The 15,555-nt window shown below is 39.6% G+C and overlaps 2 protein-coding genes and 1 long non-coding RNA gene across 3 annotated transcripts; all 3 read left to right on the top strand.

The window, feature by feature from the left end:
• Positions 1 to 1,632: 1,632 nt before the first annotated feature.
• On the top strand, positions 1,633 to 6,666 carry spty2d1 (SPT2 chromatin protein domain containing 1). The gene is made up of 6 exons (XM_074632232.1): positions 1,633 to 2,152; positions 2,958 to 3,075; positions 3,195 to 5,018; positions 5,930 to 6,086; positions 6,180 to 6,257; positions 6,387 to 6,666. The coding sequence occupies exons 1-6, from the start codon at positions 2,087 to 2,089 to the stop codon at positions 6,478 to 6,480; spliced, it is 2,337 nt and encodes a 778-aa protein (XP_074488333.1). The 5' UTR covers positions 1,633 to 2,086; the 3' UTR covers positions 6,481 to 6,666.
• A 1,268-nt stretch (positions 6,667 to 7,934) lies between these two features.
• uevld (UEV and lactate/malate dehyrogenase domains) lies at positions 7,935 to 15,545 on the top strand. The gene is made up of 12 exons (XM_074632233.1): positions 7,935 to 8,128; positions 10,646 to 10,730; positions 10,839 to 10,904; positions 11,010 to 11,173; positions 11,268 to 11,409; positions 11,499 to 11,590; positions 11,703 to 11,808; positions 12,618 to 12,788; positions 12,883 to 13,047; positions 13,275 to 13,362; positions 13,585 to 13,708; positions 14,704 to 15,545. Exons 1-12 carry the CDS (start codon positions 8,087 to 8,089, stop codon positions 14,866 to 14,868), a joined length of 1,410 nt encoding a protein of 469 aa, XP_074488334.1. The 5' UTR covers positions 7,935 to 8,086; the 3' UTR covers positions 14,869 to 15,545.
• Positions 8,450 to 9,168, top strand: LOC141765923 (uncharacterized). Its single transcript, XR_012593552.1, has 2 exons — positions 8,450 to 8,558; positions 9,132 to 9,168. It is a non-coding gene; the product is annotated as an uncharacterized LOC141765923 (long non-coding RNA).
• Positions 15,546 to 15,555: the final 10 nt, after the last annotated feature.

The raw sequence follows: 15,555 nt of genomic DNA, 5'->3' as shown, positions 1-15,555 counted from the left end.
ATCTTGATGTGTATAATTTTTGACAGCAGGTTTTTGCCATTTTACATAAAGATACAATATAAAAGAGGGTAACCAACAAACAATATCATGAAGTCATATATCATTGTAAAGCTTAGACTATAATCTATCCATCGGTCACATTGTCATGACACTGAGGTTTAGAGAATTTGACCTTTGACCTCTAATGCTGCAATGGGGCAAATTCTGAATGCCACTGCAAATGCACTTATAACTAGCTTCATATCGATCTGATGTGCCCATGGATAGTTCCAGCATAAAGAGCACAAAGAGAGCTTAAAAAATATATATTTTGTGACTAACAACAATAACAACATTTCTAATCAGAATAAACTTTGTGCAGTTTGTATCTGATATAATGTTCAGAACTTTGCATTGTAGGCTATAGTTGTAAAATTGCCTCAGACTAATGTAACAGGCATTTGGGCAAAATGTTGATTTGATGAAGAATATCCACAATGACAGCGAGTCTAGCGACATCATGTGGTCTACTAGTGTCAAAACTATTTTTGGACGGACATGGATATTCAAGATTCAAGCCCTTTATTGTCATTGTGTAGTACAACGAAATTAGACTGTGACAATCCCATAGGTGCTAATGAAAAGATAATACAATAAAAAGAAGAGATAGTGCAATATAAATGTAAAAAATATAAAAGATAATACAATATAAAAATACGATATGTATATTGATGAGATTACAGTTTTGCCAGATTATTGCACAAAGCGTCCGTCAGATAATTATATAATTATTGCACAGCATCAGATAATTATTGCACAGAGTGATCAGCATTTTAGGATGTATCAGATATATGAAGTATGGACGGACATTGCGTAAAGAAATCATAAGCCGAAAGCAAGGCCTATGGAAAGGAGGCTAGGTAACAGGGAAGACATGGGTCTTGGGGGTATGGGGGGTATAACCTTAATTCTCCTAATACATCCATGGGGTGTAACACATGCGCAGTGTAACTGAAGCTGCGGTCGTGCGTTGCGATTGGCTCAATTTCAAGAGTGCAGGCCAGTCGTAGTCATAAATTTGTGAGCCTGGTTTGATAGCCCTTTTTCTATCCATAGGCAATCGTTGGAGGAAGGAGAGAGGAGTGGAGTGGAGAGGAGCCCAGTTGGTGCTGAGGCTTCATGGCCCATGCCCGGCCAATTGAGGAGATTTTTTTTTATATATATATATATATATATATATATATATATATATAAATAAATGGAGAGAAAAATTAATTAAAGAAAGAAAGAAAACTTTAAAAAAGCCAACATAAGGCCGGCCAGATTTTACTGCGCATGTGTCATACCCCAATGATATAACGCGTGATGACGCGTGACCTAGCCTCCTTTCCATAGGCCTTGGGCCGAAAAGCGGAAGTGTGTTAGTCTTACATAAAACACACTTTCTGTACGTAACGGATTAAAGTGTGAATAAATGTAAAGTCACATAAAGCCCCTTCGCTTTTTAATCTGTCAGACACATATATTCACCAATGAACATCAATCTTGTTAAATATAATCAGCCAAATCATGATCATCTTTGATTATGCTACTGACTCTTTGTAATCTCCCACAAAGACGGAAACACGCAGAGGTGAGTCCTCTCACTTCCTCCAGAGTACTCTTTGACCCTCTAATGCTGTCACCAGTCTCTAACGACAGACAGCCGGCTCGACATCATGGCTCACTTTTAACGATTTCCCCCTCAACATACTGTAATCTGACGGATATTTTGATGGATCTAGTCTTAGTTTGGTGTGTTGTATCGGAACAAAACCTCGTTTTTCCGGCTTGTTGCTTGGCTACCGGTAGTTAACGTACGGCTAGCTAATGCTAACCTCGCTAGCGCGTTGCTAACGTTACTGATGAAGTAAAGTAGTGATAACAAGTCTGATAAACAGTTTATCCTCCTTCACGTGGACTGTGGTGACGTATTTAAGTGTTAAGCTATTAAAGGGCCGTTTTCTAAAGCTAAATACCGAGCAAACTCACCTGGTTTATAAGCTAAAGGTAGCTTTAGCTCCTCCTGGTTGAGTCTTCCTTCAAACAGCTCAACCTTTCTGCCAACATGATGGACTTTGATAACATATTGGACATCGCCTCGGCCAACCAGGGTGTTTCTAGTAATGGACAGGTGAGTTAAATACTCGAACTTGCACTCAATCCACTCAATTTAACCAGGCCACACAGTAAAATGGGCCAATCTTATGAGCACACACACACACACACACACACACACACACACACACACACACACATGCCAGCTCATCAAGAGCTCCTTATCCTTAGAAACACTTTAAAAGGAAATTATCATCACATTTAATTCATGATTATCTTTTGATATGTTTAGATATATTTTCCTTTTTTTCTGTACTGTTTTTTGGATGCATTTCATTGTTTTTATTTGATTGTTTTTTGGTTAGGTCTTTCTGCACATTTTGTGTACTTGTTGTTGTTGTTTAACTTTTGTTGTATTCTTGCAATTTTTGTTAGTTTAAATCTTTCTTCCTTTTTTGTTATTATTTATTTATTTATTTATTTTTCTCCTGGGGTTGGGGGGAGGTCCTTTGTATAAGCCTGTGGCTTCTTAACCTCTCCTGACACATTTCTTTTTTTTTTTCATTGACTGGATTTTGTGCAGTTTTATATATGTGCAAATAAATAAATACAAATATATTAAATAAATCTGTCAGAGAGGATCTGATGATGTAGCTAGCTGTTAACTCGCCACCATGAATGCTAGGTAGACGTTTACCAAAAAAAAACTGTGTGCCTGTCTTTATATTTTTATATTACAGTGATATTTAGACCAACATATCTGATGATCTTTCCCTATATAACTAAAACATTTGAGCAGTGCAGATAGCAAAGGGAGCTTTGTAACTGCTTCATATTCAGTAAAGATGTGCATTTTCATGTATTATGTGTCCCTCTTTCAGACCAAGAGATACAGTTTACAAGCTGGACCACCCAAAAAGGACCCGAGGTCGAAAGGTGTAAGTTCTTCTGCTGTGCAGGCGCTTCTGAAGAAGCAAAACTGTGAGAGCAAAAAGAAAGGTAATGTTAAGTTAATGCAGATATCAGTGGATTTGATGGTTATATACAAACTGTTCAGGATGTATTCTTCATTGATTTAAAAAAAATAATAATACAAAAATGAACTCCTTTTCTTTCAGAATTGATAAAGAAGAAAGAGAAGGATGAACTTCTAGCAAAGAGGGTTGAGTTAAAGTCCGACCGTAAAGCACGAGCCATGGCTTCCAGAACTAAGGACAATTTCAGAGGCTACAATGGCATCCCAGTGGTAGAGCTTCCTAAGAAGAGGCGAACAAAACAAGAAATGATGGATGAAAGATCGATGAGTGAGGACGGATTTAGGAATAACTCGATTGACGCAGAGGATGATGAGGATAATTATGAGTATGAACAATCAGATTCAGAGTCGGAGCAGGAGCCAGAACCGCGGAGACCTGGGAAAGCCACGGGTTATAGTGAAAATAATAATAGAAGTAGCAGCAAGCCCTCCTCTAAAAAAGCTGCTCCACCACCCATGAACTTTGCAGACTTACTCAAATTGGCAGAGAAAAAGCAGTTTGAGCCAGTTGAGGTAAAAGCCAAGGCAGTGAAAAATGACGACAGGCTCCGAACAGCTGAGGAGATAAGGGAACTGGAGATGGAGCGCAAGGCTAAGAGAAAGGACAAAGACCCAAAGGCAGAGAGAGAACGAGACAGCAAGTCTCAGCCTAGCTCTAGTTCAATAAGAAAAAACACGTCGGAGAAGGAGCAGAAGAACTGCAGACCACAAAAGAACTCCTTAGAGAAGCAGAGTCTTCCCAGTGGGTCAGGGAAGAAGTTGCATGCAACACCGACTAGTGATAAAGGCCACTCTTCTTCTAGGCCCTCTGTTAGTGACAGAGAAAGAGAAAGACCCAAGATGTCTCACAACGACAGAGACAGAGACAGAGACAGAGACAGAGACAGAGACAGAGACAGAGACAGAGACAGAGACAGAGACAGATCCAAGACAAGCTCGTCTAGTCCATCTGGTGCCATAAACAGTAAAGTTCATTCGAAAGCCATGTCTTCTCAGGTTTCAGCCAAACAAGGGGGGCTCAAGTCCTCATCTAGCCACAAATCCAGCACCTCAAGTGACCTTATCATCAAAAAAGAAAACTCATCAAGAGCCTCAGGTATTTCTGGGACCAGAGCTCCTGGTACAGCTGCAACAGGCCAAAGATCTCAACATGGGAGCTCCCAGCAGACCAGGCCCAGTCAGGGTAGCTCATCGAAGCAGGGCCCTGTAGTCGGAGGCCCAAAGTCTGGAAAGGGAGAACAACCAAGGCCTGGAAATAATTCTGCTGTAAAATCAAGCGGTAATTCAGTGATGAGATCTTCATCGGGCGGCCCTCCTAAGGCAGGGGGCCAACCTCAGTCAAGGCCCGGAGGCACACCGCAGGCACGACCTGGTGGTGTCCCCCAGGCCAGGCCTGGTGGTGCCCCCCAGGCCAGGCCTGGTGGTCTCCCACAGGGCAGGCCTGGTAGTGTACCACAGGGCAGGCCTGGTGGTGCCCCCCAGGCCAGGCCTGGTGGTCTCCCACAGGGCAGGCCTGGTGGTGTACCACAGGCACGACCTGGTGGTGTCCCACAGGCCAGGCCTGGTGGTGTCCCACAGGCCAGGCCTGGTGGAAGTGGTCTACAGGGTCACCCTAGAGGTGGTGGATCCCGACCTCCAGGGATCGGACCTGGTCGGCCAGGTAGTGGAGGACCAGTACCCGGTCGACCGACTGGCAGCGTTGGATCAGGACCTGAAAGACCCCAGTGCACTGTGGTGTCAGAGACCATTTCATCAAAGAACTTTGGTGGACCCAGACCAGGAGCCCCTCCTCGGCCAGGCATGCCACAGAGACCCGGGATGCCACCCAGACCAGGAATGCCATCCAGACCAGGAATGCCACCCAGACCAGGAATGCCACAGAGACCTATGATGAACAGACCACCAGGTAAGAATCAGAGAGAGGTTAATGTAACGAACTGGACTTGTTAACGTTGAGTACACATTTCAGTTGTAGTAACCAGAAGTTATACGGCACATTTCAATACAGTAATACCATGTGCCAAAGTTTCTTACAGTAAAAGCTACAAACAAGGATAAAATGGACATTAACGGCAATATTGCTGAAACAAAAATAACATTAAAGTTGATCTAGTGAGGACACAAGTGAAATAAAGACAAAGACTGACTTGGGCAAATGTGCTTTATCAAATGGGTTAAAATCAATGCATGTGCAGTACATGTAGGTGGGGTAAAAGCTGCAGGTCACGGCTTGGAAAGAGGCTTTTTGACCCTTCTCTAGATGCCTATTGGGTTCATGCTCTTAATATTCACAACTCATACACTGTGCCAATTTTAGTATAGTATTATATATGCAATAAAGAAGACATTAAGCACTTCATTTGAGCTCATAACACACACACCCCATTAGCAACACATTACAATGAACATAGGAAAACAATGCATGTTTTGATAATGTAATATAATATAATAAACAGTATCTGACATTATGCAAACAGCAAAAAAAACACAAACGGTATTGCAGGGCAAAGGGTTTGTTTGCCCAACTGAATAAAGTGTCAGCAACACTCAGCAGCCTTTGTCGTTATTCCTGGGTCAGAGAGCGGCCGGCTATCTTTCCAACACAGATAAACAAAACATAATTTCAATGTCATTAGCCTTGTACCAGGAAATTGACTTTTGCAAACTCAATAATTCTGAAATGACTAGCTTTAACATTCCCTACCTCCCCGAGCAAGACTAAATGTCTGCTTCATACAGTATGTTTATATTCATGTGTAGCAAATGGCCAAAAGCCAATACCCATAATGAAAATGACTTTCTGTATTTATTATCCAGGTCCAGTGTTACCACCCATCACCTCTGCATACAAGAGGAAATTCGAGGAAGAGGAAGACGAGTATGACTCAGAGATGGACGATTTTATCGATAACGAGGGTGACAATGAAGACATTTCCCGGCACATTAAGGAAATCTTCGGCTATGATAAAAACAAGTAGGTGTTGTCCGCATATATTCTGTTTACAAGTCATTTCACTGTATTGCGAATTCTAGATGAATAGACCTCATTTGCGTTTAACTTCCACAGATACAAGGACGAGAGTGACTATGCACTTAAATTCATGGAGAGCAGCTGGAGAGATCTGCAGAAAGAGGAGGCCAGAAGGTAAGATGATAAATAAACCTCACAGTCCTCAACTGTACATACATATGCACTTTTTGTACAGAGAGCTATAATATTTTATTAACCCCCTTTATATAATGTTATTTTTTTTCTGTATCTTTGCTACTTTAGCCTGAGAATGGCTGTGCAGGAAGATATGGAGGAGGAGAGAAGAGAGGAGGAGGAATTCAAAAGGCAAACTGCCAAGAGGAAAAGAAATAACTGAAGCACTTTTGTGGCTGAGATGAATAAACAAAAGAAAAAAACGTTGTGTCTCCTGAACGGTGAGACAGGGGGTCTGCAGTGAAGCCCAGTGACTGTGTTCACCTCGGCCTCTGTTGCTTTCTCTCCTTATGTTCGGACAAAAACTGAGTGGAGTGACACATGGCGTTGGCTCCAGAGGAAAAGAGAAGAGTGCTGGTCAAAGACGACCTGAAAAAGTCAAAAACAAAATATGCACAAATCATTCAAGCATTAGGTCTGTGACGAAAATTTCTCCCCGTTATATTATTTATTTCCTCCCACTGAGTGCAGTTTTGTCTCAATATCTTAAAAAGAACTGAGAACTACAAATATGGACGTGTGATTTTTTTAAACTAACAATGACGTATAAGTTATGATGAAATGCTATTTTTCAGCAGAAGTTGTTGCATATTTTTCCAAAACAAACTTTGATTAAGTCAATTGAATGTGCAGAAAACTTTACCACTTGACTTGTTGTGTGTTTTTCTTTAACGGGAGGTGAGATGAATATGCTTAAAGGGTCTTATTTAATTGTTTTACAGCAATGTTTTCTCAGAATAACAGCTACAAAACTTACTAATACAAATGACACTTATAAAAAATTTTATGATTTTTTTTTTGTTGTTGGTCAAAGCAATTAGATATTCTCTTGCCTCATAGTGTGTGGAATATTGTTTTTAGTAAGTTATACATTTTGTGTTTAAATGACTGTTGATGATTGTAGCCAAAGACCAGGGGTCTGCAACCTGCGGCTCCGGAGCCACATGCGGCTCTCCAGCTCCTCTCCAGTGGCTCCCTGTGGATTTTTAAAAATGGAAATGAATAACTGTTTTTTTGTTTACATTTTCATTTTTATTTATCATTGTTGTAGGTCTATGGTACGACGGTACGACGGAGTATTAGGGCCACAATGAGGGAAAAAAAAATCTGAGATTTCCAGATTAAAGTCATAATATTACGAGAATAGTGTCATAATATTATAAAGTAGTAATTTTTGTGTTATATTTTTTTCTGGTGAAGATATGACTTTATTTTCACAATATTACAACTTTTTTTCTCGTAAAGTTATGACTTTATTCTCGTAAAGTTATGACTTCATTCTCGTAATATTGTGACTTTATTCTGGAAAATCTCAGATTTTTTTCCCCCTAAATGTGGCCCTAATACTGTAAGTGGTACATTTGCACTTTGGCCCTCACTGGATTAGACTTATACACTACATACTTAGACTATAACATGTTACCTTCATCACAATGCTCAAATGTTTTGTGGCTCCAGACAGATTATTTTTTTTTGTTTTTCTTTGCCTAGAATGTCTCTTTAGATAGTAAAGGTTGCTGACCCCTGGTCTATAGACTGCTGTGTGAGCAACAGGACCTAATAGAGCTGTAGTAGTGCGTGTGTGCCTTTTGGTCCCTCTTGGCTCGCCGTACATGACGTAGGAAGTGGACGGAGCATGTGGTCTGGCTTCCTTAGCTACTCCTGAAAGTTTGCGGAAGTTTGTTTTTCCAGCTAAAGTTGAAGTCATCTGTCAAGAGGATACAGTCAGAAAGACAGACACGTGATTTTCTCTGTTGTACCTTCAATAAATGGACCTCCGTTCAGAGAAAGTACAGCGGATCCTCTCCAAGGTTAGTTGTTTTACTACTTGACCAGCTTTGACAAGTGTTTTTAATTCAGGTTGTTTACCTATCAATGCCGGGTAGCTGGGCGTGCTAACTTTAGCCCATGTTGTAAGCTACTGTCGGCTTCTTTTCACCAACAGGCTGAACCAGTTTAACTAACTCAACACGTCCTGGAGAAATAACAAGGAAATATGACATAATGTAAACAAACCCAGCGATAAGAGGTGTCATGATGTTAATATCTCTGTTTGAGCCCTCAGTGCTTCATGAAGGTTTTACCAAAGGAAGTTACAGAGTTGTCTAAAGGATATCCATTGAAAGCCCCTTTTGTCATCCTATCCTCTTGCTCATGAGCTAAAAATATGTAGTTCCAGTGTTACTGGTGAGTCCTGTAGTGTCTGAATGTGTGACGTTACAGGGCAGCTCATTTGAATGTGTGATGATGGGAAGCAGCATAAAACACACACAATAAATGATCACCATTGCCTTGGAAAAAAATAAATATATATATAACTAAATAAAAATTGTTATATCTGTGCAAAAAAAAAGTGGGTTCGAAAGATGAGGAAATCCCAAGCCTCTATACAGTGGACTTCCGTGCTTTATGAATTACAGCTAATGACCTTTCTATGAGAGCAATATCTCTCAAATAATTCAACCATTGCTCTCATAGAAATGGTTGAATTATTTTAGAGATATTGCTCTCATAGAAAGCAACATCTATGAGAGCAAAATCCAGTAAACCCAGTGATAAGGTGTCATGATGTAAACAATATCACTGCCCTGGCTGTTTGAGCTCTCAGTGCTTCATAAAGTGTTTTACCAAAGGAAGTTACAGAATTGTCGAAAGGATATCTATTGAAAGCTAATTTGTAGCCCCCTTTTGTCATCCTATCCTTTCAACAACTGCTCTTAAAGTAGCCATGAGCTAAAACATGTAGTTCCAGAGTTACTGGTGAGTCCTTAGTGTCTGACAAGTATGAGCTCATTTGAATGTGTGATGGGGAAGCAGCATAAAACACACACAATAAAATCCTGAATGATCACCATTGCCTTGAAAAAAAAACTAAGCAAAGACATAAACCCACAGACAACAAGAAAAATAAATAAAAGAACAAAAAAATAAATATATTTCATTTAATTTCATTTCAAAATTAATTTCAAACATGTTGAATACCAAAAAAAATAAAGAAAAAGAATGCTCATACCAACAAGTTGACAGTCAGAAACAAGTAGTATTTACATACAATGAAAAGCATAAGAAAAATAAATTGTCAACACTTGATGCCTTGATTTACATATTCGAAAAGGAGTGAGAAGAAGTATAAACTTATTTAATCCCACCCCTTCTCCATAAGTCAATTATTAATTATTAACCAGCTTCCTTATTGAGCCTTACATATACTCTAATTACATTTTTCTAAATTTGTCTAACTATAATTAGTATTGTTTATAATTATTCTAACTATAATTATTACCTTTAATCTGTGTCATACAGAAATATAAATTAATTACTGATATAATTATCCTTATCAAATATCAATATCAATATATAACTAAATAAATACAAATTATATGTTTTATCTGTGCAAAAAAATGTGGGTTCGAAAGATGAGGAAATCCCAAGCCTATATACAGTGGATGGCCGTGCTTTATGAATTACAGCTAATGACCTTTCTATGAGAGCAATATCTCTAAAATAATTCAACCATTGCTCTCATAGAAGGCAATTTCTATGAGAGCAATGGTTGAATTATTTTATTTCTATTTCATAAAAAGCAATATCTATGAGAGCAATATCTCTAAAATAATTCAACCATTGTTTTATCGATGTGGGTTCAGGGGAGAACCATGGGTGTATAGGTTTTCTTGACTGCAGTTAACCCAGCAAATATGATTTTCTTAAGGGCTAATCTGGTGTCACTAAGAGAGGAGTCATCATTGATTAAAAATAGGGTGGGCTGGGTGGGTTTAGGATTTGGAAAATTCCAGGACGTTTTCAAGACACTCAGCTGCTTTAAACCAGAGATTAGATATAGAAGGGCATTCCCAGAAAACATGAAGGTATGTTCCAACGGTATTCTGGCTGCATTTAGTACAGGTTGGACTATCTGTGAGCTTCATTTTGAAGTGCCTGTATGGTGTAGCGTAGAATGTATGCACACATTTATAATGCTGAGCTGATGTGCTGGATTTTTTTGATGAGATAAATATGCTAGCCCAAATATTGTCCCAGTCAAGTTTGAGGCCGTGTCCGTCGAGGTCACAATTCCAGGACTCGCGTGGAGAATAATTTTGATGTTGCAGTAAAATAAAAAAATGTAAAACAAATAATAATAATAATGACTCAACGTCAGTAAGAGATTATAACGATTATTGTTCACAGTAGCAAAATTGCTTTTTTATTACCATCCCAACAGTAAATAAAAAGCTAGTTATGCATATACACATGTATACAGATTAGACAGAGTATAGATACAGAGTAATCACAGATGAATCTGTCTTTTTACTCCCGGATATTAGTACAAATTCCACGATGTTGCTGTTGAGGAGCTGGAGAAGATCCATCGAATCTACCCTGAGATGAAACCATTCACAGGCACATACAGTGAGTTTTTCCTGAAAAAGACATTTCATTCATCTTTTGTAGACATCTGTATGTATACATCACATCTGTTTCTTGCTGACAACCGACTACTCCTGTTGTCAATTACAGCATTCAGTGACAGCACCCAAAAAGATCTCCTGAAATTAATTGGTAACATCCCTGTCAAGTATGGAGGTAAGGCCGACTTCTGACACTAGAAATGTCCAGATTCGGAAAAAGGAACTATCGTGTCAGTGTGATGTCATTTTTATGTACTAATACCAGCGTTTCTGTCTCAAGGCCACACCTACAACTTCCCCGTTCAGCTGTGGCTGATGGACTCCTTCCCCTTCACTCCTCCAATATGCCTCCTGAGACCGACCCCTAACATGGTCATCAGAGAGGGCAAGCATGTGGATGCAGGCGGACGGTTACACCTGCCGGGGCTGCACAACTGGGATTATGTACGATTTTATTCTTTCTGGGTGAAATTAAAAATTGCATATTTGAGGTTCTGAGGTGTTCTCATCAGTCTTGTTTTGTTTTGCTCTGTTACAGCCCAAGTCATCCGTGGTGCTTCTTCTGAAGGAGATGACAGCCAAGTTTGAGGAGGATCCTCCACTGTCCGCAAAGACCACAGGAGACAATAAAGACCCCAATGAGCTCCTGACTTTTGTTTCTAATCTACAGATCAATGACGGTAATTCATTTGATACGCAGCTTTGCTATTGATGATCAATAATCAGATACACGTGTGCTATTGTTAGCTTAACTCCTGTCGAATTTCAGGTGGAAGCAGACATGATCAACCGAGTAACAAAGTCTCAGTTATCGGGGGAGGAGATTTAGGAATGGCAACAGTGATGAGCATTTTATCAAAGGTATGTGTCAGGGATTTTTAATTAATGTTTTGTATTTTACCATCTTTGATTAACATGTCAAATTCTCATTCCAAAGCTGACGGTGACTTTTTTTCTTCTAATTTCCACCCAGTGTAAAGTGGACAAACTTGTTTTCATTGACGTCGCTGAAAGCTCCACCAAGGGCGGCAGTACGGATCTAGAGATTTTCAGTCTGCCCGGGGTTGAAGTATCCAGAGGTACGTCCACTCTCTGCACCATCACACAGTGACGTCAGAAGGGCCTCTTCACTGAGTCAACACTGATTGTTTCAAAGGTCGAAGGTAGCAGACTGGCATTGTGCTCAGGGAGACTGTCCTTGATGACTCGCCTCCATTACTATGGCGAGCAGTCACTGAATGGTAAAGCCTGCACACTACTCCGTGCCACAATAGCTCTATGATGGCAGGTGTAGCTCATCCAAAACACCAGCGTGATAAAAACATCCACAAGCAATTCACTATTTGATAAAGAACAAAAAAACAATAATACAAAAGCTGTAGTTCTAAATATCATACATGTTATTTTATGTCCTATTCATCATCTCATATATATATAGAAAATCCATCACCCACGTTCAAAAATATATTACATTACATTGAGGTAGGGGGAAAAAAAGGAAAGAAGAAAAACATTTAATACATTTACAATAAATTGGATTTAAAAATCCCTTTCTTAGTAGGTTATCTAAAGTATATCAAATCCCAATATGGAAAAGAAGTGTGGCATGGAGTAGTGTGCAGACCTTTTTGTTTACTGACGCTGTTCTGATAGCCTTGCACCGACGTGGTGTGCATATAATTAATCTTCTTTAAGCAGTCACTGAACCAGCTGCTGTCCTGTAGCCGACCCTGGACTTTGAGCCGTCAGATAACAGAAAACAATGAATCCATCTGAGATTAACGGAGAGATAACACAACAGTGCTTTTAAGCTTTGGCTATTTCTCTACAAGGTTTGCTTTTAGATGTGTGCAAGGGGGTTAACTACTGATGACTCTCTCTTTGTTAGATTTGTCAGCTTCTACGGACTCCAGGGTCGTCGTGGTGACCGCGAACGCGTGGAGCGGCGAGCAGTCGTACGTGAGCGTGGTTCAAACTAACGTGGACCTGTACAGAGGATTCATCCCGAATCTGGCACATCTCAGCCCCAACGCAGTAATGCTCATCGCTTCACAACCAGGTTGGAGGAAAAAAAGACACTCCCTCTAAAGGAATGGCTGCTCGTCAACCTTTTGTATATCGTCAACTCTGTTGTCTTTCTCGTCCAATTCCAGTTGACGTTATGACCCATGTCGCCTGGAGGCAGAGCTGCCTGCCTCCGACACGTGTGATCGGAGCAGGGTGTAACCTGGACTCAGAGCGACTCAGCCACATCCTGGATATTAACCTGAACACACACAAACCAGCCTGGGTCATAGGAGAACTCTCAGACAGCAAAGGTTATTAATTGTCACACACACAGATGTCCTTCAGTCCTCTCTCGCTTCTTCTCTTTTTATTCGTGGCCATTGTTTGGATCATTTGCCTTTATTTGTTTTTGTTTTTTATAACCAGCAATGCTGCACTGCCTGTTAATCTCATACGCTCTTTCCATTCTTGAGAACTTGTGAAGGCCCTTTAATAAATGACGCGCATGATTGAGCTTTTCAATGTCTTTGTCTTGCAGTCGCTGTGATGAGCAGCACTGGGCTGAGCTCCGGTGTGCAGTCGGAGATTGCTGCAGAATCCAGTTCCACCAAACCATTGTTAGACAGGTACAGGCATGAATTAGTGTCACCTCGAGTGAAGGATTGTAGAGTAGTTTGTAGATGAGTAACCTGGATGTTAAATTATGCACACAGGTGCTGTTGAAGGAAGTTTTAGGATTTAAATGTAGCAATACAAGTGCCTCTCTCTCTTTGATCATGCATCACCAATTTATGATGGGTTTTTTTTGCATTAAAATTTAAAGTTAAAAAGTGTTTCTGTGCTTGTAGAGCGTTTGAGATGATGAAGAATCGAGGCCAGCGGTCGTGGTCTGTGGGTCTGTCCATCGCCGACATCACAAACAGTATCCTGACCGATAAGATGAAGACCCATTCTGTCTCTACACTGGCTCAGGTTAGAACCACCGAGTGTCTCGTATCAATACAAAAGCATCATTCTCATTGTCAGCCTCACTGTTATCATGTATTATTCAGTTTTACTTCATTCATTATGGAGTCAGTAGCATCAGTGCTTGACACTGATGTGAAGTTGTCTCATCTACGGTCATAATGACACCAGTAAATCTTACTATTACGACTTTAAATGAACTGTATTTTGTGACTTTTGCATAGATGACACGTATTCAGATATTTTTTAAAGCAGTGATTCCCAACCGTTTTCCTTAGGGAACCCCTTTTCTGTCATTGAGTAAACTGACGACCCACGACTAATTGACATATTCTATGGATATTTCATATTATATTGAATGCATAACAATAACAGAACAGAACAACTGATATAAACTGTACGATTAACTTAAATAGTGAACTCAATAACTGCAGGAAGTTTGTGTAAATCGAGCGATTTTGGATGAATTTTGAGCAGATTATTTTCTGTGAATATTGCATCAGAGATGAGTTTTCCTTTTATTTTTAGGAACTTTTAATTCAATTATTTGCCTGTATTATTTTTATTTGTTTTATTTTTAACAATCACACATACTTAATAGGCTTCTTTTTGACAAATTCAGTATTTTCATCTCCCTGATGCTTGGCCGTTCTTCTAATTGCTCTTTGGTTGTTTTAACTGCGTACTATTGTAATGCAGGACGAGGCTGTTTAGCAGAGGGAAGACTCTCTGAATATAGCTTGTGTTCAGGTCTTCATCGTGTCCTTATCCTGTTTATATCTTAAATAATAATCCAAACTTTAAAAATAACATTGTCATTTAGTTTACATCACAGAAATGAATGAAATACTGAGATATGCCAACTGTATATCTTTTAAAAAGTTGTCTTACACCCCTTAAAATCAAGAAGACTTTGCGACCCCTAGTGGGTCGGGAACTACTGTTTAAAATTTGATCATAGAAGATGTTACAGGTTCATCTGCGTTCTCTGTTTGCTTCAGGGCTGGGGCGGCATAGGTGCAGAGGTGTTTCTCAGCTTGCCTTGCATCATGGGATCAAACGGTTCCACGCGCCTGGCCGGAGTGTCACTGGGAAAGGAAGAAGACTCCAAACTGAGGGAAAGTGTCACCTCCCTTTCTAACCTCATGGGTCAGCTTAAGATGTGATTGTACCGTTGTCCCAGATTTGTTTTTTGGGATTTTGAAGTTATGACCAAATTTGCTGTCTTAAATATGTATAGTTTAATCATCAGATTTGTTTCTATATTATCATTGGAATACTGTATATTAAATGTGGGTAAAATATCTGAAATATCAATGTACAGATTGCATTTTGTATTTAAATTTACCAGGACTGAGAGGTTACTCACCGTGTCTCATACAAAATTTGCAATTTGGAACATGTTACATGAATGCACTGTAATATTTTTGAAAAGCCATGAAATTCTATGCAAAATGCACTATATTTCTGTCAGTAATCTGAATTTGGCTAAGACTACTTTTTACCAGAGATAATGTAATTATCTTTATTTTTGTACTAACCCATTCCTTTGGAGAGAATCAGGGTGTTTGGCAGATTGAGTGTGAGACATGTATATTATATTCAGTACAGGTACTGGCGTTGACTCAATAGATTGCCTCGATGATGAAGTGCAGCTTGTATATTTTAATGGTCTTGTTTGTGCTGTTTCTGTATTTAATGCAATAAGCTTTTCAAATGCCTTTATATTTAAATCGCCTTTGCTCTTACTTTTGTATAAAATACTTTTGAACGGCTTGAACCTACAATATGTACTGTAAGGCGACACTATTTTGTGGGTGTGCAATAAATATCTGAAACCGAATGTGGAGTGA

The sequence above is a fragment of the Sebastes fasciatus genome, chromosome 4 (genome assembly GCF_043250625.1).
Source record: "Sebastes fasciatus isolate fSebFas1 chromosome 4, fSebFas1.pri, whole genome shotgun sequence".
NCBI classification, from domain to species: Eukaryota; Metazoa; Chordata; class Actinopteri; order Perciformes; family Sebastidae; genus Sebastes; species Sebastes fasciatus.
The sequence above is the reverse complement of the archived record's forward strand: the minus strand, read 5'-3'. Positions and strand labels throughout refer to the sequence as shown.

What these genes read in the sequence shown, in the direction of transcription:
- spty2d1 (XM_074632232.1), top strand. Translation starts at nt 2,087, where the DNA reads ATGATGGACTTTGATAACATATTGGACATCGCCTCGGCCAACCAGGGT. An exon ending in CTGTGAGAGCAAAAAGAAAG is followed by an intron (nt 3,076 to 3,194) that starts GTAATGTTAAGT and finishes CTTTTCTTTCAG; the next exon opens with AATTGATAAAGAAGAAAGAG. An exon ending in TTCGGCTATGATAAAAACAA is followed by an intron (nt 6,087 to 6,179) that starts GTAGGTGTTGTC and finishes TAACTTCCACAG; the next exon opens with ATACAAGGACGAGAGTGACT.
- uevld (XM_074632233.1), top strand. Translation starts at nt 8,087, where the DNA reads ATGGACCTCCGTTCAGAGAAAGTACAGCGGATCCTCTCCAAG. An exon ending in CATCCCTGTCAAGTATGGAG is followed by an intron (nt 10,905 to 11,009) that starts GTAAGGCCGACT and finishes TTCTGTCTCAAG; the next exon opens with GCCACACCTACAACTTCCCC. An exon ending in GGCTGCACAACTGGGATTAT is followed by an intron (nt 11,174 to 11,267) that starts GTACGATTTTAT and finishes GCTCTGTTACAG; the next exon opens with CCCAAGTCATCCGTGGTGCT.